General features: G+C 43.9%; 1 protein-coding gene across 3 annotated transcripts in view; it reads left to right on the top strand.

Moving 5' to 3' along the window:
• Window positions 1–24,186, top strand: part of gpr155b (G protein-coupled receptor 155b) — a 30,587-nt gene that overhangs the window by 4,210 nt on the left and 2,191 nt on the right. The window contains exons 3-15 of one of the 3 annotated variants that reach the window (XM_022664668.2): window positions 1,842–2,020; window positions 8,635–8,855; window positions 9,818–9,986; window positions 13,470–13,625; window positions 13,718–13,801; window positions 14,582–14,702; window positions 16,946–17,030; window positions 17,893–17,983; window positions 19,581–19,791; window positions 21,667–21,732; window positions 21,895–21,998; window positions 22,546–22,641; window positions 22,743–22,807. In XM_022664668.2, the coding sequence (XP_022520389.2) occupies window positions 1,842–2,020; window positions 8,635–8,855; window positions 9,818–9,986; window positions 13,470–13,625; window positions 13,718–13,801; window positions 14,582–14,702; window positions 16,946–17,030; window positions 17,893–17,983; window positions 19,581–19,791; window positions 21,667–21,732; window positions 21,895–21,998; window positions 22,546–22,641; window positions 22,743–22,807 (1,648 nt within the window). Of the gene's footprint in view, window positions 1–1,841; window positions 2,021–8,634; window positions 8,856–9,817; window positions 9,987–13,469; window positions 13,626–13,717; window positions 13,802–14,581; window positions 14,703–16,945; window positions 17,031–17,892; window positions 17,984–19,580; window positions 19,792–21,666; window positions 21,999–22,545; window positions 22,642–22,742; window positions 22,808–24,186 lie in introns of all 3 variants that reach the window. The other 2 variants (XM_007248845.3, XM_049479254.1) reach the window with 2 other exon arrangements.

Genomic DNA, 24,186 nt, shown 5'->3' with positions numbered 1-24,186 from the left:
CTCAAATGTTGATATATTAAAAACTAGGGGTGTGATGAGACACTTTTATTACGAGACAAGACGAGACACAATACTGGGTTCACCAGAACGAGATGAGACGAGATTTAAAAATAAAATTTAAAGAAAAAGTCAAAATTGAAAAATGGCTTGAAAACTAGTGTTTATTTGACAAAATCATTTAACGCAAACTTGTTTCTCTCACACATTGATTTTTATAAGAAATAGAAACAAGAATAAGATTAAGAATAAAAAATAAAAATAAAACTTTTCTAGGTCTTATATAGTGCAAACAATAAGTGCAAACCACAACCAGTCATTAAGACTATGGTGTTTTTTTCTCCTAAATCTCTTGTAATTTAACTATGCATAACCATAACCAGTTATATTAAGACTATGCTTGAAGTGCAAACAGAGACAGAACATTTTTTTTAAATACAGTACAGAGCTAAGGAATTAGTACATCTGCCAATGAAACAGTCACTTGTACGATTTACTTACTTACAGCCTTGTTGGTCACTCTGTTAGCTTTTATTGTTTCCACTGGAGCCAAAATGCAGCCAGACATACAACTTAAAAGTAGCAGAAGCATCTTCTATACAAATACCGGAATTTTCCTCTTCTGCTGAGAGCTGCTCTCACTGATCAGCCAGCACACTCGCTGCTATTGCTACTGGGTTGTCAGATCCCTCTTAAAAAGTCCACACTTAACTGTTTTTTTTCCCGTGACGTCACGTAATCTCGCGAGATCTCGTGCCACAAGATCTCGTCACACCCTTATTAGAAACTATTCTATACAAGATATAAAAATGAATTTGTTTATTAAGCAGGAATATAACCCATGGACAAAACAGGTAAAGGTAAAATCTACCTTCTGAACTCAACATTAAGCATTTCTGTGTTTAAATAAGATTTTTTTTGTCTTATTGCTCAGCCCTAACCCACACACACACACATACACACTTTCTCTCTCTGTATCTTTCTGCTTCTCTCTCTTTCTTGTGTTTCCCACTCTCTTAGTCTCTTTTCTGTTCTCTTGTTCTTTCTTTCTGTCCTTGCCTCTTTTTCCTAATTGTATGTTTCTCACCCATTTTCCTTTCTTTCTCTTGTGTATCACTTCACTCTTTCTCTTTTCTTTTCCTCTGTCTCTTTTTTCACCACCTCTCGCACTCTCACTGTTTGTTTCCTTGTTTTTACTAATTCCTAATTCCTCTCGCTCCTATCTCCCCTGTGTCTCTCCCAAGATTCGAAGTAGTTTTATTGGCCTTGCTCTCTCTCTCTCTCTCTCTCTCTCTCTCTCTCTCTCTCTCTCTTTTCTCACTTCCCACTCTATTTTCATTCTCTTTGCCTACAGTCTGTGGCACTGTGCTTTCTCTTCTTTCGTTCTCTTTCTCCTGCTGGCTTTTTTTCCTTCTCTTTTTTTTCTCTCACACGGTATCTAATTTGTCTCTCTCACTAACCCTTTTCTCAGTCTCTCTCTATCTGTCCTGAACTTCCGTCTTTCCACTTGTCGTCTGGTTCTTATTGCTCACAGTCTTTACATTTCTCTCTCTTCTCCCTTTCTCTCTTTTTGCTCTTTTTCTCTTTATTAACAATAGTAGGGACAATAGCAACACAGGTAGAAAAAAATGATCATATTAAAAAAATATATAGTATAATAACATATTTACAACAATAGTGTACAAGAGAGCATGTTATAATAAGTTAAAGTGTTACGATAAATAGTAAACCAATATCGAACTAAGTATATGTTGCCTTAACATAAAAACAGTGTATCTCTGTCTTTCTCTCTCTTTCTTTTTCTCTCTCACTCACTATCTTTCTGTTCTTCTCTCTGGTCTCAGTGGAAGCTCTGTACCGCAGTTCTCACCCTGATTATGGGCAGTATCTGTACTTGGTTGCCCCGGTGTCTCTGATGCTGCTGAACCCGGTGGGCTTTGCCCTGTGTGAGCTTCAGCGCTGGAGGCAGAGCCCTGACCACAGCCTCAGCAAACTGCACATCATCTCCACCGTCGTACTGCGGGTGAGTGTGTGTGTGTTTATGATCCAGGATCCTTTGATATTTGAAAGTTATAATTCAATTGTACCTTAAAATATCAGTTTCAGAGTAATGTTGATGCAGTAATGTTGATGATACACAACAGAGCTTAAATTGGGGAAAAAAAAAAAAACCTAGACCGACCCGAGCCAGTGCACGTTCTGCCCGTGCCCAACCACCCCATAAACTGTCATTATGAGCCCTAGCCGATTTAAACCCAACGTTTTTTGTAAGTAAAAAGAACACTGCTTCATTAGAAGCTACTAGACATGCTCTGTAGGAGAGCCTGCCACTCTGCTGTGATAGGGGAAGAGCAGTAAAGTTCAGTAACCTCACTGCTGTACTTTAGCTAAATTTAGGGGGGTAAAACCACAAAAATTAATTGTCCACTCTAAATTCCAAGGTGATAGAGAGCTAAAGTTAGCTTTTCACTAGCCAGTGTGCTAGGTGGAAAGTGCAGCGATACAAACATCGGCTCCAATACATCAGCTAACAGACGCCTTGTGCAGACCAACATCACCCTGGGAGTGATGTGAGGAGAGAACCCCATCCACGCTCTGGGTTCTGATGGCAAGCAAAGTAATCGGGATTTCAACAGGCGATCCTCAGATCATAGTGGCATTGCCTTAAAGTCAATTCATAGTCCTGCATCAAACATACACCATAGCGTACGTGCATGCGCTATGCAGCACGTTTATACCTCTTCGCATGCGAATTAGTCGCTCTGTGTCACTATGCAGTTTAAACCGCAAAGGCAGGAATGTGTGGGTGGTTACGCAGTTTGGCAGACCAATCACAGCTGTGGGTGTCTGCGTCATGCAACATTTACATTTCTTGAGGGGTGCACGTACAGGGTACAAGTAGGTTACATAGTATATACATACTATAAGGCACACTTAAAATTGTAAAAATTTTCCAAGAACCGTCAGTGTCTTTGTGTATCCTTTGTGTCTTATGTATGAATTTTACCAGTCAGGTTGTGATGAGCAGTAAACCCACTCCGCTAAAGTACAGTGTTATAAAGGAATTTTAGTTTAGTTCTCCAGCAGTATTAGCATTAGCCAAAAACCACACTAAGCGCTAGCTCTTTCACCGTTCAGAGGTGAGTTATATCGGCCTGTAGCCTGCAGCTAACTCTGGCTTGCACTGCTGGAGAAGCATGAGCATTACCCACTAACTGTGCTAAGCGCTAGCTCTTTCATCGTTCAGAGGTGAGTATTACCGGCCTGTAGCCTGCTGCTAACCCTGGCTAGTACTACTGGGGCAGCATTAGCATTAGCCAAAAAACACACTAAGCGCTAGCTCTTTGGCCGTTCAGAGGTCAGTATTATGGGCCTGTAGCCTTCTGCTAACCCCAGCTAGCACTGCTGAAGAAGCATGAGCATTAGCCACTAACTGCGCTAAGCGCTAGCTCTTTCACCGTTTAAAGGTGAGTATTATTGGCCTGTAGCCTGTGCGTTTATTGTGCTAAAACAAGCTACCTAATATCGCCCTGGCTTACCATAACACCCAGCGACGAGACCTGCTGAATTAGAAAGAAAACATGACTGTAAGGGGCCGCCCGCAACGTGGTCTTCCCACCACTAAAGGGAGGCCACGCTCTAAGCCAGGTGGTAATCAGCGCGATTAACAACAGCTGGTGTCACTACCTTATAAGGGCTTCCTTCCGGTTCCTCGGCGCAGAGTCTTGAGTATTCCCGTCAGAAAGCAAGACCACGCCGGTTTTTCTTACGATCTCTTCAGAGTTGCCAAGTGGCTCTCTATCTTTAACCTCTATGGGAACAGTGTATACTGGGCTCAGTTCAGAGAGGTTCTCTTTAATTCTTCTAGAGCTACCTGTGTTGCTCTAACCCCTTCACCTCGCTGGTCGTGTCACCACGAGGCTGTCTGTCTCTCTTTCTCTTTGCACTTTCGTCAAAAAAGCAAAAAAAAAAAAAAACTTTCTTTCGTTTCTAGCGACCAGAGGGGGATACTTCTTCCCTTCTAACTTCGCTTACTTTTTCTCTCTAGCCCTTATTGTTTTTTCTCACAGTTTCTAAATCACTATTCCTGCTTGGATTATTTTTATTTCGCTTCGTTTATTTAGCTCTCCTTCTCCCGCTTGCAAGTCACTTAGTTCTTCCTTGCGCTGACGTCATCGGCTCGTCCCCGGTGGCGCAGCGTGTAGGTTGCATTCACTGCGCCTCAGAGCCCGTGCTCGCGGGTGTTCAAACCCCGCTCCGAGCGATTTTTATTTTATTATTATTATTTTTAAAAAAATATCTTTCCACTGTTCTATATCTGTATTCCTTTCATTTCTCAGCAGTAAAGTGGTTCTTTCTACACTTCCACACTCAATTGTGTGTATTTCTTTCAGTGTTCTAAACCCTGCCCCCAGTGTTAAAACACCTACAATCACCAACCACTCACACTCCCCAATAGTGTTGTGGTCTATTCATTGGCTTTTCACTCCAACACTCTTGGTTCGAACCCAGCTCACTGCAATTCCCCTATATCTGCTTTTGAGTTCATCCTGGTGCTTTATTCCACTAGGATAAATAAAAATTCTGAGACAGCTCTCTGGATCTTCCCTTCGGGGCAGCTGTCTCATTACAGCAAGACTCTGCCAAGTATGGACTCAGCAGATAAGGCAACAATGCAGCAAGCCATAACATCTCAGGTGCTCGTCTGGGCAAGCATGAGGAGGCATTAAATCAGCTAGCTCAGCGTATGCAGGAGTTAACCATGGCTGTCCAACAGTTAACTATTCCACCCAAGGAGGAAGCCCCACCTGCTGCTGAGCAGGCCCCGTCTCTCACTGCGTCCTCTGCAGATATAATGCTACCAGCCCCCATGAGATTTAGTGGTGAGCCAGGTGGATGTCGGGGCTTCCTGCTCCAATGCTCTTTGGCTTTTAAGCAGGCCCCTAATCGGTTCCCCACTGAGGAGGCCAAGGTCGCATATATGATTTCCCTCCTTTCTGACCGTGCCTTGGAATGGGCTACAGCCCTTTGGGAGTCCGGATCTCTAGACTGTAAGTCCTCTTCTCTCTTTGCTGGAGCCATGAGGCGGACATTTGATAGCTCCAGCAGGGGCAGTGACGCTGCTACTGCCCTCCTTAATGCACGTCAGGGTACTCGGTCTATTGCAGATTATAACATTGCTTTCCAAACCCTGGCTGCTGAGAGTGGGTGGGACTCACTGGCCCTGATGGCTGTTTACCAACAAGGCCTTAATGACGAGCTAAAAGATCTAATGTCAGTCCGTGATCCTCCTAATTCCTTGGAGGACCTGTATGACCTGACTCTTAGGCTTGACAACCGTCTCCGTGAACGTCGTCGGTCCAGCAAAAAGGGGTCTCGCACTTCTCAACCTCGAGAACTTTCTCCTCATTCCCGGCCACAGTCTAGGGCTGATGGGACCGAACCCATGCAACTCGGTCGCACCCACCTCACCCCTCAAGAGGCTGAAACACGTCGCCGTCAGGGCAGATGTATGTATTGTGGTGGAGATGATCACAAAATTGAAAAATGCCCTGTTAGGCCAGTAAAAGGCCAAGCCTACCCCCGGTAGGGGACCCCAGGGTAGGCTCTCTCCTCAGTCCCCAGTCAAGTGGGCTGTTTCTCCCAGTCACTCTGATATGGGGAACACCATCTAAGGAGGGACGCCTGACTGCCTTTGTTGACTCCGGGGCAGCAGGCGATTTCATGGACATCTCCACAGCACGCCAACTAGGTTTACCCCTGGAGTCCCTTACCACTCCTTTACCAGTGTCGGCTAATGATGGCTCCCCATTAAGATCAGGAGCAATTAACCAACAGACCAAACCCATCATTATGAAAGTGGGCCAACATACTGAACGTATGTCTTTCTTTTTGACTCAGGCACCAAACCTACCTGTCATCCTGGGGTATTCTTGGCTGCAAAGACACAACCCCCATATAGACTGGCTCTCAAAAAGCATTCGACAGTGGGGTTCCCATTGTAGGGCTTCATGTTTACGCCCTGGTCTCCTGGAGAGTCATAGTACACCTTACCAAAAGCCTGTTGACCTGAGTAAAGTACCTAAAGGTTACCATGACCTTAAGGAGGTCTTCAGCAAGCAGAAGACTGAGGTCCTACCACCCCATCGTACCTTCGATTGTGCCATTGAACTAATGCCGGGCACTGTTCCTCCTAGGGGGCGCCTCTTTTCTCTATCAGGGCCTGAGAAAGAGTCTATGGAGGAATATATCAAAGACGCCCTGGCACAGGGGTTCATCCGTCCTTCAACATCTCCTGCTGGGGCAGGTTTTTTCTTTGTTGGCAAGAAGGACGGGGGTCTGCGGCCGTGTATTGACTACTTTCCCAGCGCTCAGGTGAAAACAACAAGCTCCATCCGTGTGCGTATTTCTCTCACCGTTTGACTCCCACTGAAAGAAATTATGACGTGGGAGACCGGGAACTCTTGGCCGTTAAGATGGCCCTTAAAGAATGGAGACACTGTTTAGAGGGTTCCAAACACCCGTTCCCGTCTGGACGGATCACAAAAACCTCTCATACATCCAGAGCGCCAAGCGGCTGAATCCTAGACAGGCACGTTGGGCCCTGTTTTTCAGCCGCTTTGCCTTCACTCTGTCTTACCGTCCAGGATCCAAAAACATTAAGCCTGATGCTCTATCCAGGCAGTGGGAGGAACCCTCTGTACCACAGCTCTCGCCCATTCTTCCCCCAGAATGCATACTTGCACCCCTGCAGTGGGAAATTGATGGTTTGGTCCGGACAGCCTTGCAAACAGAGCCAGATCCAGGTGGAGGCCCCACCAGGAGGCCCCACCAACAGGCTGTATGTCCCCACATCTGCTCGGGCTCAGGTTATGCACTGGGGACACACCAGTCCAGTTTCAGGCCATCCAGGGGTTAAACGCACACTGGAATTCCTGAGCAGGCGGTTCTGGTGGCCTAGGATGGCAAGAGAGGTTCGGCAGTTTGTGGCTTCCTGCGATGTATGTGCTCGCAACAAGGAGCCCAGGGCTAAGCCCTCTGGACTGCTACACCCTTTACCGGTTCCACATCGCCCCTGGTCCCATCTGTTCCTGGATTTTATCACCGGATTACCCAAATCCAGAGGCAACACAGTCATTTTGGCGATTGTGGACAGGTTTTCAAAAGCAGCTCGGTTTGTCGCCCTGCCAAAACTCCCATCATCGCAAGAGACAGCTCAACTCATTCTGCACCAAGTAGTACGGTACCACGGGATCCCTGTTGACCTGGTATCGGATAGGGGCCCCCAGTTTTCCAGTCGGTTCTGGAAAGCTTTCTGTACTTCTCTAGGGGCTTCCCTTAGTCTGTCCTCAGGGTACCACCCCCAGTCTAACGGGCAGACCGAAAGGGTGAACCAGGACCTTGAGCAGTCTCTCCGGTGTCTGGCGTCCACCTGCCCTTCCACCTGGGCGGATCACTTGTTGTGGGCTGAATACGCTCACAACACTCTTTGGCACTCCTCATTGGGAATGTCTCCCTTTGAGTGCCAGTTTATCCGCCCCCCCTTGTTCTCAGCGCAGGAAGCCAATACAGCCATTCCCTCTGCAGCCAGTATGCTGAGGCGTTGCAAAAAAACGTGGCGACGCGCGCGTGCCACTTTGCTAGCACAGACCGCATCGCGCAAAGCCACTGCAGATCGAAGGCGTATGCTGGGGCCGTCTCTACGTCCCGGCCAGCGTGTGTGGTTGGCGGCCAAAGACCTTCCGCTCAAAGTGGTAAACAAAAAATTGGCGCCTCGTTACATCGGGCCCTTCAAAGTCGTCCGCCGAGTCAACCCTGTGTCATACAGGTTGCAACTGCCTCCGTCTCTTAGGATCAATCCCACGTTCCACGTTTCGCGTCTTAAACCCTACCTGTGTTCAACTGGGGCCAAGCCGGTGGACCTGCCGCTCCCTCGCATGGTGGCTGGCTCACCGGCCTATACAGTGAATAAAATACTCGATTCCCGTAGGGTAAGGGGCCGAGTCCAGTATCTTATGGATTGGGAAGGTTATGGTCCTGAAGAGCGTTCTTGGGTTCCAGCTGCTCGGATTCTTGATCCGGATCTCATTAAAAATTCTGAGACAGCTCTCTGGATCTTCCCTTCGGGGCAGCTGTCTCATTACAATGACGACACCCTTGTTCCTTACTAGTGTCGCATAATGCTCCTTATAATCCAGTGTGCCTTATGTATAAAAAATTTATGTTTATTTATAGTACGTCTTATAATCCGGTGCGCCTTATAGCACAAAAAATACGATAGTATAAAATGGCCTTAGTCAATGGACCACTAGCAGCGCAGATCATTTTGTTGACAGCGATGTTGTTTTGAGGGTAGGAGGAAAGTTTCTTCCTCCATCATGAGAAGCTTAAGCACCACGGCAAGGGAATGACTGTAAATGAGATTTGTTTGAATGGCTTCTGGATCCCAGGCATTCGTGGGGTATTGGCTTCTCATCCTCACCATTTAGTTAGTGCAGAAGATTCAGCAGACTGGTGGAACAACAGAAGTTACAAAGTGAAGCCAATCTTCCACCATGTTGTCAAATTTGTATAAAAGTGAGGAGCCAGACTTGCCTACTCACTTATTACTGTATTTATGCTCTGTCCACTCTGCAGGTTATTAAGAATCCCATAGTCTTCATGGTGGCGGTTGGGATTGTCTGTCACTTCCTGTTTGGTGGGCGTGTCCCGGTGCTGATAGCAGAGTTTGTGGATGGACTGGCCGACTCGTTCGGAGGGGCGGCGCTCTTTTACCTGGGATTGACGATGGTGGGGCAGATGCATAAGCTCACCCGCACCACTGGGGTCACCCTCATAATGCTCATCACTGCTAAACTGTGAGAATATGTGTGTGTGTGTTTCTGTGTGTGTGTCTGTGTGTTTCTCATTGTGGTTTAATGCACAATTTGCTATTCCAGGAAAAAAGTGTGTTTAATGGCTCTAAAAGCTACATAGAGGAAATTATTACATGAAATACACTGTCTAATGCCTGATTTTTTTCAGAATAAGTTGTTGGTATTTAAAATATATGCTTTAAAGTACAAAAATAGTCAAACAAGTACATAAATGTAATATATAGAAAAACCCTAAAGAAACCTTTGTTTTATAATATAAAATTTAATATAAACAATTTAACATTGATTAAACTATAATCATTGTTTGACTAAGGTTGTAATCATACATAGTAAAATGCTTTAATGTTTCTAATAATGTTTAATATTAGGTATGTCCCAATTATTTTTGCCTCTGAATCATTTCATTTTGTGTATCTGCCGATACCAAGTCCCATATGCAATTATGAAGAAAGCAAAAAGTGTTAAACACACCAGAATATGTTTTTGTATTGTAGATTCTTCAAAGTCGCAGCTTTTGCTTTGATGCCAACTTTACCCACTCTTGGCATTATTCTCTTCATGAGTTGCTTTATGAGGTAGAATCTGGAATGGTTCTCCAGCTGTCTTAAAGGAGTTCTAAAGGTGCTGAGCTCTTGATAACTGCTTTTCCTTCACTCTGCACTCCAACTTTTCCAAACCACCTGGTGTTTGTGAAGACCAAACATTTTTTATTTGCATATATGTTCCTATATATGTTGTAAATATTTCACATTCATTTACAATATAGTAAATAATACAAATAAAGAACAAATATTATTGAGAAGGAAAGTCCAAACTTTTGACTGGTGCTGTACTTTTTGTTAAGTCAGTAACTGTAAAGTATATAATTATGTTAAGAACTTACATTACATTACTGTGCTAGTTTGTACCAGCTGTAATTATTATACACATTGTGTGTGTTTCAGGTTAGTGATGCCACTGATGTGTAAGGACATGTTAGAGCTGCTGGATGCTGGTAACTCCAGTTCTGCGAATCACAGCAGCCTTTCTGATTATGCCTTCCTCTACGGTGTCTTCCCCACTGCTCCCAGCGTGGCCATCTACGCCAGCCAGTACAACATGCAGCTGGAGGTGGTCAGTACACCTTATGTTATACAGTATACTGTCATATCCAAACCTTTTGAGACTCATTTGATGACTGGTGTAGTCCTTAGTGGAGTGAACTCTTTAGAGATGGTTTGGTAACCTTTTCCAAACAAAGGTCTTTTGATATCTCAGTTGCTCGTGCCATTATGTACTCCTACAAACATGTGTTTAAATGAAACAGGCTCCGCCCCCTCACACCTGATTAATTAGAGTGTCAGGTGCAGGTGCAGGGAGGACGCGGAGGCGGACGCAAATGCAAACAAAAAGGGATTTATTGAAAACAGGACTGAGGAAACTGGGGAAAACATGGAGCACTGACAGACGATAAACGTACAAGGATCGACACCGGGGAAATGGAACACGGACCTTAAATAGAGGTGCACACACACAGGAAACAGGAAACACCTGGGACGAAGGGGCGGAGCTACAAATGAACACAGGTGAGTGGAAAAACACTGGGAATGAAACACAGAGGAGCCGGGTCACATGAGAACATACAGACAAGAGAACAGACAGGACATGACAGAAACCTCCCCCTAAACGCGCAGCTCCCGAGGCGCGTAAAAACGAACCCCGGGGGCCGGCGGCGGGGACAGGCCGGGGAAAACAGGAGCCGAGACCGGGGACTGAAACTGAGACAGGACAGAGAACAGAGACTGGACGGGAGACTGGACAGGGCTTGAAAACTGAACAGGGGACGGAGACTGGACAGGGCTTGAAAACTGAACAGGGGACGGAGACTGGACAGGGAACTGGACAGGGGACGGAGACTGGACAGGGAACAGAGACTGGACAGGGAACTGGACCGGGGACGGAGACTGGACAGGAGACGGAGAAAGGACGGGAGACTGGGCATGAAACTGGACAGAGGACGGAGAATGGACGGGACCGGACACGGGAACAGGGACGAGAACATTGACGGGGACGGACACAAACACAGTGACTGGGACAGGAATAGAAAAACCACAGGGGACAGGAACAGGAACAAACACAGACACGGGGACCATGACAGGGAGAGAAAGGGGCACAAAAAACACAGGAGGGTGCCCAGGACCAGCAAAAGTCTGTGGGGACAGCCTGGGCACAGCACTGGGGGCAAAGTCAGGAGGCCTTGCTGGCCTAGGGACACGGGGCCTAGGGCCAAACATTGTTCTTGGAGCAGGTACAGGAACAGGAGCGGCGGGCACCGCTGGCACTGGAGCTGAAGCAGTGGGTACCACGTGGGTGGCAGGCACTGCAGACACAGGAGCGGCGGGCACCGCTGGCACTGGAACTGAAGCAGTGGGTACCACGTGGGTGGCAGGCACTGCAGACACAGGAGCGGCGGGCACCGCTGGCACTGGAGCCGAAGCAGTGGGCACCACGTGTGCGGCAGGCACTGCAGCTTGGGCAGGCGCGGCGGGTGCAGCTTGGGCAGGCGCGGCGGGTGCCGCGGGCACAGAGTCAGAGGCGGCCGGAGCCGCGGGCACAGAGTCAGAGGCGGCCGGAGCCGCGGGAACAGGGTCAGAGGCGGCCGGAGCCGCGGGCAGCGCTGATACAGAGGCGGCCGGAGCCGCGGGCAGCGCTGATACAGCTGGCAAAGACGCCGATTCAGCGGGAGCTGAGAGTGCGGCTGCCGCCAAGATCCGGCCTGGAACAGCAGATTCAGCAGTGGGCGAGGCTGTAGAAACCGGACCGGAGCTTGCTTCTGGAGCAGGAGTCGCAGACCTGGAATCCGGCCGGGCTGGAGAGCTGGAAGCAGGTGGGGCTTGAGAGCTGGAAGCAGGTGGGGCTTGAGAGCGCGGTTGAGCTAGCAGGCTAGCTAGCTTAGCCGGAGCTTCAGAGAGCGGCGCTGCCGACGGCGCTTTCTCGGGGGGCGGCGCGGCCACCACTGAAGTCTCGGGGAGCGGATGAGCCGCGGGGGTCTCGGAGCGCGGAGCCTCAGCCGCGAGCTTCTCGGAGCGCGGATGAGCCGCGGAGGTCTCGGAGCGCGGAGCCTCAGCCGCGAGCTTCTCGGAGCGCGGATGAGTCGCGGGGGTCTCGGAGCCTCAGCCGCGAGCTTCTCGGAACGCGGATGAGCCGCTGGATTCTCGGAGCGCGGCGTCTCGGCCGCGGGATTCTCGGAGCGCGGATGAGCCACGGGAGTCACAGAGCGTGGCGTCCCATCCGCTGGCTTCACGGAGCGCGGCGTCTCGGCCGCGGGATTCTCGGAGCGCGGCGTCTCGGCCGCGGGATTCTCGGAGCGCGGATGAGCCACGGGAGTCACAGAGCGTGGCGTCCCATCCGCTAGCTTCAGGGAGCGCGGCATCTCGGCCGCGAAAGTCACCGAGCGCGGGTAGAGTACAGCCCCTGGGGGAAACGGCAATGGAGTACGGGCTGGTGCGGGGTAGAGCTCCTCCTCCTCCTCGGAGCTACTGGGCGCACATCCCAGGTAGTCCCACGGGCTGCGCGCCACTTGCTTTGGGTACACATGGCTACTGCCAAACACGGGATGAGACCCGAGGCTCACCGCACCAACCACTAGCGCCCCCCCAAGAAAATCCTCCCCCGTAAACGGATCCTCTTTATGCTGGCGGAACCCCTTAGAACGTCTACCCCGAGGCCTGTGGCGTCCTTTAGGCCTCGGAGATTCCAACGCCGGGGTCGCCAACCTGGAGCCGGTCCACTTGTTTACTGCGTCCATTTTCGGTCGATCCTTCTGTCAGGTGCGGGTGCAGGGAGGACGCGGAGGTGGACGCAAATGCAAACAAAAAGGGATTTATTGAAAACAGGACTGAGGAAACTGGGGAAAACATGGAGCACTGACAGACGATAAACGTACAAGGATCGACACCGGGGAAATGGAACACGGACCTTAAATAGAGGTGCACACACACAGGAAACAGGAAACACCTGGGACGAAGGGGCGGAGCTACAAATGAACACAGGTGAGTGGAAAAACACTGGGAATGAAACACAGAGGAGCCGGGTCACATGAGAACATACAGACAAGAGAACAGACAGGACATGACATTGAGTCGGGTGTTTTAATCCCATTGATTAAAAACACCTGACTCTAATTTTATCTTTAAATTCATTTCTAATCCTAGAGGTTTCTATACATTTGGCACTCACAATTATAAAATATTGGATCATTTTCTTAATAAATAAATGACCAAGAAAATACCTTTGTCTAATTTGTTTAACTGTGTTCACAAACTTTCAAGCCCCACTTTATGTAAAAAATTTGCTTTGCTTTGTATAAATTTGTTTACTGCACCACTATTTAATCAAATGTCATTAAACCCTGTGCCTACTTAGAATAAACAATTTTAATATATCAACCAAATAGTTGGTAACCAACAATATTTGTACACAAATAGCAAAAAAAAGCACTAATTAAATAAATATAGTCACTTTTTCTACTTGAGTATTACATTTTAATGTGATACATTTTGGTGCATCTTTCATAATAATTCATGTGTGTTAATATGGGTGCGTGTTTGTGTATAGGTGACCTCTGGGATGGTCATCAGCACCCTACTGTCTGCACCCATCATGTACCTGTCCGCATGGTTACTGACCATTCCCTGGATGGAGGCCACACACCTGATCTCAGAGCTGCAGGAGGTCAGCTTTAACATCAGCATCATCAGCCTCATCGCCTTGGTGAGTGAATGCCATGCAGCTGCATCTGTGGGTGCATTGCTTTCACTGTAAAGTATAATTTTACAAACAGCCCTGGACTTTCCCTACGTTAGGTTTGGACGGTTGCAGTCATGCTGCTCAGCAAGAAGTTCAGGAGGCTGCCGCATATGTTTTCTACAAACCTTTTCCTGGCTCAGGTGGGTCCTGATCATTGCTCAGCCAAGCTAGCACAATCTTTACACTCTTACCATGTCTTATCATATTTGGTCACATTACATGTGTTTTTAAAGTAATTTTAAAAGTGTGAGACACAATTTGGTTTGTTTACATAATTAGTTTGTTTAGGAACTAAATATGACACAATATACAATACAAATGAATAAATAAATTACGTGTGACAGTAATGGCATATTACAGGGGTTGGCAATTAAGTTATTTTTAAGATATTTTCCAAGCCATTTCGTGGCGGGCCACAAAAAAAAAATTGTTTTGGAAAATGAAGTGTAATGGGATGGAGCGCTACAGACTAGTAGCTCTCCAGCCCAGAGGGTTGTTGAACCCAATTGCAGAACAGTTGATCTCAAAGCAGGTAAACCCAAGAAGAAAGGAAAGAATAAGTAAATAACTTAACACACTCCGCTCCCCACACTGGATTGAACCCATGTCGTCAGGGTCGCCCTTATAAGGAGATGGGGAGCCCGAGAACGGGTGGAAAAACAAGAACGGGTGGAAACTAAAGTCACGCAGAGTGCGACAGAGACACAGGGGAGGGATGTAAACAAAAGCTCACCAGAGAAGCATTTTATTTACATTTTTTTCATTATCGTTCATTATAGTTTTATTAACCTTGCTGGCCACATCTGGCCCGCGGGCCACCTATTGCTATACCCTGGCATATTAAATGCTTTACTTAATGTTACATTCAGAAACTGAATTTGTGTGTGTATATGTTTGTGTGTGTGTGTTTTATCCTACAGCTTTTGGTGTGTGTGTCGATGATCTTGTGGAAGTTTGTAGTTCACCAGGACAATGTGCTGGCGCAGATCCTCACCTTCACACTGCTTTACGGGTCTCTCTACAGTACTTATGTGTGGACAGGTAAAACACACACATCACTTTTCACATATCAATCCATGTGAAATTAACATCTGACCAATATCACCTGCTTTTATTTTCAGATACCCAATTAATACAGTTGCACGGTATTTTATTTTCGTAATATAGAGGTTTTAAAGTGAGCATTGGACAGTTGCAGTTTGATAAGCACTTTGATAAGTGATTACTACTGAAAGAATAATTTTTTCAGAGATTATTGCAGAACAAAACACACAAATATAACTGTCTGCCATTTCATTGTTTTCTAAAAAGTATGAAAAAAACTTGTTTTAGTGTACTGGAGCAAGCGTGGCACTACACACTATACAATCTGTCACGTTCTCGTCCTGTTCTGTGTAGTGCTGGGCGATATGGGAAAAATCATATATCACGATATGGAATTTTTTATGTCACGATAACGATTTATATCATGATATACCACATTTAAGTATGTTTCCAGTTATTCTTCGAAAAATAGGACACAATAATATCATTGCTTACTTTTTTACAACTTTATTACAAAGTGACATTAAACCCAACTTTCACAAATGAGAATTACTACCTTTTAGTGCAGCAATATATATGCATCAAAGGAAAACAGATGAGGTAGATGCAATAGTTAATTTTTTCAAAAGAACAATGCGTCTCCATTGTTCAGCTCTCATGAGTTTAATAACGTCAAGCCTGTCACAAACCGGTGTGTCCGTCAGATAACGTAAAGCAGCGTCATGTCGCAAAACCACATTATGAAGCGAAGATTACTTTATTTTTGCAAAGATTACTTTATTATCACTTATATAAACTGAGTTTATGCAAAGTGACCACGCCAATACATTTCATCATAGCCTACTTTCTAAAATTTCATGAATAATTGATGAAATTACTGTAGTAACGATAGGGACGATAGAAGGTAAGTAGCACGATAGACACTTTCCTATCATCCCCACAATATTTATTGTCATATCGCACAGCACTAGTTCTGTGTTCTTCCTGCAATCCTGTTTGATTATTTACCTTCCCCCTGCAAATGGCACTGTTTGTTTCTCCCGTGTCTCCGCCCCTTTTCTTAAGTGTGTTCACCTGTGTTCATATGTGGCCCCGCCCCCCTTGTTACCAGTTTCCAGGTGTTTCCTGTTTCCTGTGTATATATAGTCTCTTTGTTTCAGGGTTGCTCGTCAGTTCTTGTACGCCTTATCGTCAGTCAGGTTACAAGTCTCTTTGTTTTTCAGTCTCTATGTTCTCTGCTACTCCTAGCTGCTTAGTTTTTTTTGTTTTCTTGTTCTTTTCTAATAAATGCTCAAAAATGGCATCCGCCTCATCTCTCCCAACCTGACAAAACCACAGAACGTTTTGAAAATATATATTTGGTAACATGCATTTTTTTGTAATATCACAGATAGAACAAGAGAAAATGTATGCATATTTGTAGCCTCTAGGAGAGAAGCTCAGTTTGGTTCCTCACAAAAATGAACTTCATAGATGCCTCATAGATGACTGATGTTTAAATCATTTTTTTAAAAATCACCACAAAGTAATATATTTCACTAGAAAGAGCATTTTTGATAATTTAATAAAGAGCATATCTGATAATTAAATCAGCACTAGGTAGGATTTCCTTGAATTTTGAAAATTACAGCTTAAAACTCACTGCAGCGCTGCATTGAGCTGTAGTAGGAGGAATAGTGGTGCTCTCCTGTCTGTGCCGGAGCTCCTCTGAGCTCAAACCAGACTCTGTAAGTTTTCCGAGGCGGCCGCAACCAACGCTCGCGAGAACTGCGACCTGCTTTCCGACCTTTAGTTCTAACAGTTCTACAATGACTACTGGTTCATTCTTTACAAACTAACATACAGACACTCTGGCAGAAGCTGGAAAGAGACCGAATATGTCTGTGAAAGCCAGAAAACGAGAAAGAGAAAATAATCCGCCTGAAACATTTATTACACTCTACAACTGTAGGGGGAGCCCACGAGCACAATATCCCAATCCTACCTAGTGGAGCTTTAAGGGCTAATGAAGGGCTAATTTTACCCAGTACCCAGTTATAGCATTTTTAGGCTTTTGTACTGCACACTGGCATGCCAGAAGTCATGGAACAGGAGACAATATTCTGCTCACCTTTGTCAAAACAATACAATGGCAAACACACGCTCCTCCTCACACACTGATTGTGGCTGTGGGTTGTGTATTATGGGATGCCAGTCTGGGCTGTGTTCTCTAGCTGTGTAGATTGTGTGTTGTGTTTCAGGTCTGCTGGCATTTGCTCTGGCTTTGCTAAAGAAGGACGAACAGCTCAAAGTCCGACCAGTCATCTTCATCCTCCTCGGCTGGGGGTAAGAAATCAATAAGAACGCGCATGTACGTGTCTGTATGTGTCTATATGTGGGGTTTGTGTGTATTTGTGTTTACATTACATTAGTATTGCTGTTTCTAAATAAATATGAACTTGTTTTCTTTGCATTATTTGAGATCTGAAAACGACAATATTTTTATTTGGCCTTTAGGAGTTTTGGAATTTATAATCAAAAGGAAGATGAATGATCACAAGCCATCAAACCAAACCAAGCTGAACTGCTTGAATTGTTGCATCAGGAGTGGCATAAGTTATACAAAAGCAGTGTGTAAGACTGGTGGAGGAGAACATGCCAAGATGCATGAAAACTGTGATTAAAAGCCAGGGTTATTCCACCAAATATTGATTTCTGAACTCTTCAAACATAATTAATATGAACTTGTTTTCTTTGCATCATTTAAGGTCTGAAAACTCTTTTTATCTTTTTATTTCAGCCAATTCAAATTTTCTGCAAATAAATGCTCTAAATGACAATATTTTTATTTGGAATTTGGGAGAAATGTCCATATTTTATAGACTAAAACAACAATGTTAATTTTACTCAAACATATACCTATAAATAGCAAAATCAAAGAACTGATTTGAAAGAAACTGAAGTGGTCTCTTATTTTTTATATATCTAGTATATAAAAATATCTAGAAATAGTAAAATCAACTGATCATTTGAAAGGCTCTCTTATTTTTCCTGGAACTGTATCTGTATGTGTGTGTGTGTGTGTGTGTATTGGTTTGTGTTTGTGTACTCTAAAGTATAACACAGAAGAGACTGTAAATTGTGATATTGTGCAGCACAGAATAAGGGATGCATTATTTGAACAGTAGTCTGGGCCTGTGTATTACAGGCTTCCATTTCTGATTGTGGGCGTGTTGCTCATGGTTAGTGAGAGACTGAGTGACACCACAGACTCCGCCTTCTTCTATGGAAAGTGGCAAGTAAGTTGCAGTTATTTGTTTTTGAATGCGTTTGTTTGGGGGGGGGGGCATAAATTAATCTGATGCACAGTTATGCAAAGATCTGAGGGTAGTGATTAAAGGTTCTGATTGATTCTTCAATGTTATAATTGATTATAGTTGTTTTAAAAAATAGTAATGTGTGTTTTCACTACTGTGTGGAAGGGGTGGAAATACATCTCAAAATCTTTATGTTTACATTGCAATGTTTATGTTTGCAGTATGCACAGTACTGCAATATGACATTTTGTTATAAACATTAATTATTTTATATGAATTATTTAAGTTATATATAAGTTTCTTTCACCCCACTTTGTAAAACAGAATTTGTGCAGGTGTTGATGCACAGTAGAACAGCGCACCAGCACTCTCTAGACTAAGGTTAAATTTACACATATGAGGGTTATTTTAAAAATGAAGAATTTCCTCTCTCCATTAAAAAATATATATTATAATTTACACAGAGACAAAAACACTTGAGCATAAGCATGAGCATGCCAGCCCTGTATGGGGACATATTACTTTATGAAGACAGACATCAACACCAAAATTGGTATTTTCTTTGGACAGGAGGCCAAAATGTTGACAAATAAACATGGGTTTTATTTGCTTGTGTGGCAGTTCTATGAGCAGCTCTGTTTGAAAGGTTTCTGTAGACTACAGTCGGTTCCAATATCTGCCATTTTTATTTATATTATGAGCTGAGGAAATGGCTAACCAAACCCTGATATGATATAAATAGTTTTTTTTTTATTGTTAGTTTTTTATTGTTATTGCTATATAAGTTTGTTAACAAACACAGCATAAGAGCTGCAATAACATTGTGAATAACAGCAAACTCAAACAAAACTTGTTTACACTGCAGACTCGTGTGACATAACGAGGCTGGAGGCAGACTGAGGTTCACTATGTCACCATAGTAAACATCAAAGTACCAAAAATTCTATATATTGCATACCCCTGCAAGGTGGATGTGTGTGTGTGTATATATATATATATATATATATATATATATATATATATATATATATATATACACACACACACACACACTAGAGGAACCTATGACTGTTGAATGTTGGGACATGGTTTGAGTATTTTGAAAACTTTGGAATTTATTTCACCTGGGTCAGTGTAATTTTTATCAGCTCAATTTGACTATTTAATTCTAAATTTAAAAATAGAAAATTGGGTGTTATTTAATTTTCTCATTTTCTTTCGTTTGTTCTGGCAAAAAAGAAACAGTTTTTATCCATTTTCCAATTCTCTAGTTTTTTCATTTCTGCTATATACTATTTTATATTTTCATTTTCAATGTTGCATCTTTTACTAAAAGAAAGTTGGATTATACCATCAGATTGGGTGAGAATACAAAACACTCAGATTGTAAAAGACAGAAAATAAAAAAAAAAACAGAAAATTGGAAAAATAGGTGAAAACTTAAAAAAAACTTTTTGATTTAAATTTTAATCTACCCACAATGTAGAAGAAGCCATAACTGTAAATAAATTCCAAGGTGTTAAATATCTACTGCTGTTAGTAATGTTAACAATAATCCCTCTGTCTGTTTGTCTGTCAGATGGTGAGCAGTCTGGCGGTGCTGAGCTGCAGTATAGTGCTGGGGGGCGTGTCCCTGCTGGGGCTGAGTCAGGGTTCACAGGAGGAGCAGAGTTACCAGGCTCTGGAGCAGGGCTCGGTGACGGGCACCACAGAGGACGTGAGGAGCCCCCTTCAGCCAGAGCATCAGACCTCAGCTGAGAGGAGAACATCTCACGCCAGTCTGCATAGAGGTATCCTACACTTGATAGACACGTGTTTGTCTGTGTTAAAGGAATAAAAATATAACTTTCACAATTTTTCTGAAATTCATTTAATCAACAAGCTATACAGACATATTATACCAGTAGTCCAGATGTGATCTACTGGAATTGAACACTTAGTAGGAACATAGATTTGTTTTTTTTTTATCTACCACATTAGGCAAAGACATAGACAAATGAAAACAAAAAGTCCATCTATGCAGGAGCCTGGTGTTCTGTGACGTGAAATAACTACCCATTGGCGTTGCAAGGATAGATTCTGAATGAACAGATTTGTCTTTAAAAACATATTTCACTAGCATCATATTGTCAATCTTTGTCAAGCTTTATTACCCTCATTTCCCCCTCTTTTTCAAGGGTCAGGACCCCACAGGAGAGACCACCACAGAGCAAGTTAAATTAGTTGATGGGTCATTCTAAGCACTCCAGTTACACTGGCATGGTGATGCTGTGTGTTAGTGTTGTGTGTTGAGCTGGCACTGTGGTGGATCAGACACAGCAGTGCTGCTGGAGTTCTTAAACACTGTTTGCTCATTGTCCACTCTGTTAAGCACGGTACCATATTTTTTGCACTATATGGCGCACTATCAATACATTTTCTTGTTTATTTTCATACACAAGGTGCACTGGATAATAAGGCGCTTTTTAAGAGACACTATAAAGAACTCCTTATTCAGCCGGTCTTACTGCTGGGTGGTGAGTGGGTAGCTAACTAAGTAAAGTAAAACTAAGCTAAGTAAACAAAACTGTAATAAAAAAGACTTTCAAATGAGCGCTGGATGTTAATCTACACAGATTTCTCTCCTGAAAACTGTTTATTTGGGTGAGTAAAGCGCTTCTGTTTATAAGTAAACTTAGATTCCCGAATTACTCCAGCACTAGGCTGCAGCATTAGCATTAGCGGCTAACTGCTCTAGCAGTGCTAGCCAGGATTAGGAGCAGGCTACATGCTGATAACACTCACCTCTGAACAGGGAAATAGTGAGCGTGGTTAGAGGATAATGCTAATGCTACTCCAGCAGTGCTAGCCGGGGTTAGTAGCAGGCTACAGGCCGATAATACCAACCTCTGAACGGGGACATAGCGGTTAGTGGCTAATGCTAAGCTGATGCTCCTGCAGCCACGGTGCTGGAAAACTAAACTAAACTCCTGTATAACGCTGCAATTTGGCAGAGTGGCTTTACTGCTCCTTACAACCTGACTGGTAAAATTCAAACATAAGACACACCGAATTATAAGGCGCACTGATCATTTTTGGGAAAATTAAAGTACTTTAAGTGCATCTTACAGTGGGAAATACAGTACCTAGATGCTCCATCTTGTAGATGTAAAATCTGAGACTGAAACATTAGGCATTGGATGGCTGGGCATTTCTGGTTGGTGAAATATTCGCAGTCCAACAGTGACGCGAATGTGTTTAAAAACTCCAGCAGCACTGTTGGGTCTGATTCCTTAACACACAGCACAACACACACGAACACACAACCACCATGCTAGTGTCACTGCAGAGCTTAAAAAAAATAAAAAAAAACACCGCCCAAATAATATCTGCTTTGTGGTGGTTCTGTAAACCACTGTCTGCCACCAATCTTTACACGTAAACTTTTAATTGAAGAAATCAATACTGCACTTGTAAGAATCGGTATCATATCAAAAATGTACAGCCCTAGAAAATAGTGTTGGTTCAGTTTTGTCACCAGGCCATTCCTTTTTAACTCTTTCTCACACACCTTTACTCTGGCATGTTTTGAACATGGAGGTCATGGTGTTGTTAAATGTGTTGTCTAACTGTGTGTACAGTTATGTGTACCTCATGATAAAAAATCTCATCTGTGTTGGTCTCAGATCATAGTGAGCCCATGCCTGATATGATAGCTGACCATCTGAATGACTCACCAGCACCACCCCCAGGCAAGAAATCACAAGAGCTGTTATTATTCAGAAATGTTGTGCTGCAGGAACTGGCACTGTGTGTGTGTTTGTGTGAGTGTTGTATGCAGTGTTATATATGCTGTTTCGGGGTGTGTGTGTGTGTGTGTGTGGTGAATGTGTTATCTCCGTTATCTCCTGCAGGTGCTGCGCTGTGTGAAGCAGCGAGCTGTGTGCGGGTGCAGGAGGAGAGGCAGGTGGCTCGACATGTACTGCTCTGCCTGCTGCTCATCGTCAGCCTGCTAGCAGTGGGTATCATTGTGTGCTCACACACACACCACAACACCACAAACCACACCTCTGGGACTTCTTCACAAAAATTGGATTAATTAGTTTAGTTTTTCATGAATAATCGCTTTATTTGGTGTATTTTTTACGCTATTTTGTGTTGCTCATTACAATTTATTGCATTTCTTGGTGGGGTTAATTTTGATAATCACATTACTTTCTGTGGTTAATCACATAATCCCTGTGGCTGGAAATCTCAGAAAGATTAGATCTTTTGCCTCTGTTGAGCTGTGCAGGCCAAACACTACCTATCCTTTCACAGTGCTAGACAGTGTAGATCTCAGCTGACAGTTAGTGTTCTCCTCCAAGCATGTTCAATTGTTTAAAATGTGACTTGGAACAAGTATAATTGACTCACCTTTCAAACTTTAGCACTTGCAGCATCATAACTAGTGTGTGGGAACTGGAAATGACTTATTTAAGAAGAATGTCTTGGACTAGATATAAAACAGTAGCTGGAAATAACTTTAAATAAACTAAATTGTTTCATATGTTCCTCATGATCAGAACCTGTCCAGCTGTCTCTGGTGGCTTTTAAACACAGATCCTGGACGTCTTTACCTTGAGCTGCAGTTCTTCTGTGCCGTGGCCAATTATGGACAGGTATGAAGAGACAAACACAACCAAACACATACAGATAGTTTAAACACATACCTGCATAACTGAATTACATTTTTGTAATTAATATTAACTCCTTGTGTCAGGGTTTCATTTCGTTCGGGATATTTGGTTTGGATGAGCATCTAATCATCTTACCGTTCAAAAAGAGGTAAGTATTAAGATTGGTTAATAGACACTTACACACAGTATCATTATTTGCAATATAGAGTGATTGATTGAAGATTATTAATGATTATGGCTAACAGCCAATGAAAACCCAAAATGTTATATAAGAACACACTGGCAAAAGTACCAATTGGTCTTATATAATTTTAACATTTTCAAGACATTGACTTTTGGGTTTTCATTGGCTGTAACCCATAATCGTCAACAATAAAAGAAATAAAGGCTTAAAATAGATCACTCTATGTGTAAGGGCCAAAATAGCCATTAGCATTAGCCAAGCTGAGGTAAAGTAGCCATTCGGTTAGCCGAGCTCAGGTAAGGTAGCCCGTTAGTGTTATCCAAGCTGAGGTAAAGTAGCTAGTTAGCATTAGCAGAGCTAATATAGCTGGGTAGCATTAGTCGAGCTGAGCTAAAGTAGGTGGTTAGCGTTAGTGGAGCTTAATTAGCCATTAGCACTAGACAGAGCTAAAGTAGCTGGTTAGCGTTGGCGGACCTAAAGTAGCTTGTTAGCATTACCCAAGCTGAGTTAAATTAGCAGGCTAGCGTTAGCGTATCTGAAGTAGCTGGTTAGCACTGCCTGAGCTAAAGTAACCAGTTAGCGTTAGCCGAGCTGTGCTAAAGTAGCTGGTTAGCTTTAGCTCGCACAGAGACTACAAGACAGTAAACCTGCGTCTAACACAAAAGTTCCACCTCTCATTACAATCAACCAGTCAGATGAGTTTACTTACCTGTCCTGTTTGGAATCCAGTCGAGAGTAAAGTAAATCCGTTCTCTCCAGTCTGATGGGTTAATGTGCTGCAGCTGCATCTGAAGCTAGTTCTCGGAGTGTGTTCCCCAGCTTTCAATTAGCAGGGTAAGAGCACAGTTTTGCTCAAAATATTGGAATGCACACAACATTATGGGTGACATACCAGAGTTCAAAAGAGGACAAATTGTTGGTGCACGTCTTTCTGGCGCATCTGTGACCAAAACAAGCAAGTCTTTATGATGCATCAAGAGCCACGGTATCCAGGGTAATGTCAGCATACCACCAAGAAGGACCAACCACATTCAACAGGATTAACTGTGGACGCTGTAAGAGGAAGCTGTCTGAAAGGGATGTTCGGGTGCTAACCTGGATTGTATCCAATAAACCACGGCTGCCCAAATCACGGCAGAATTCAATGTGCACCTCAACTCTCCTGTTTCCACCAGAACTGTCCGTCGGGACAATAAATTACTGTGGTCTAAAACCAGGTGTTTCAGTTTCATTGTCCAACCCCTGTATGTAATATTGGATTATTTTCCTCGACAAATAAATTACCAAGTGTAATATTTTTCTCTCATTGGTTTATAGAAAATGGTTCACAAACGTTCAAGTAA

Source organism: Astyanax mexicanus, chromosome 5 (assembly GCF_023375975.1).
Source record: "Astyanax mexicanus isolate ESR-SI-001 chromosome 5, AstMex3_surface, whole genome shotgun sequence".
NCBI lineage: Eukaryota > Metazoa > Chordata > Actinopteri > Characiformes > Acestrorhamphidae > Astyanax > Astyanax mexicanus.
This window is presented reverse-complemented; position numbering and strand designations above follow the sequence as displayed.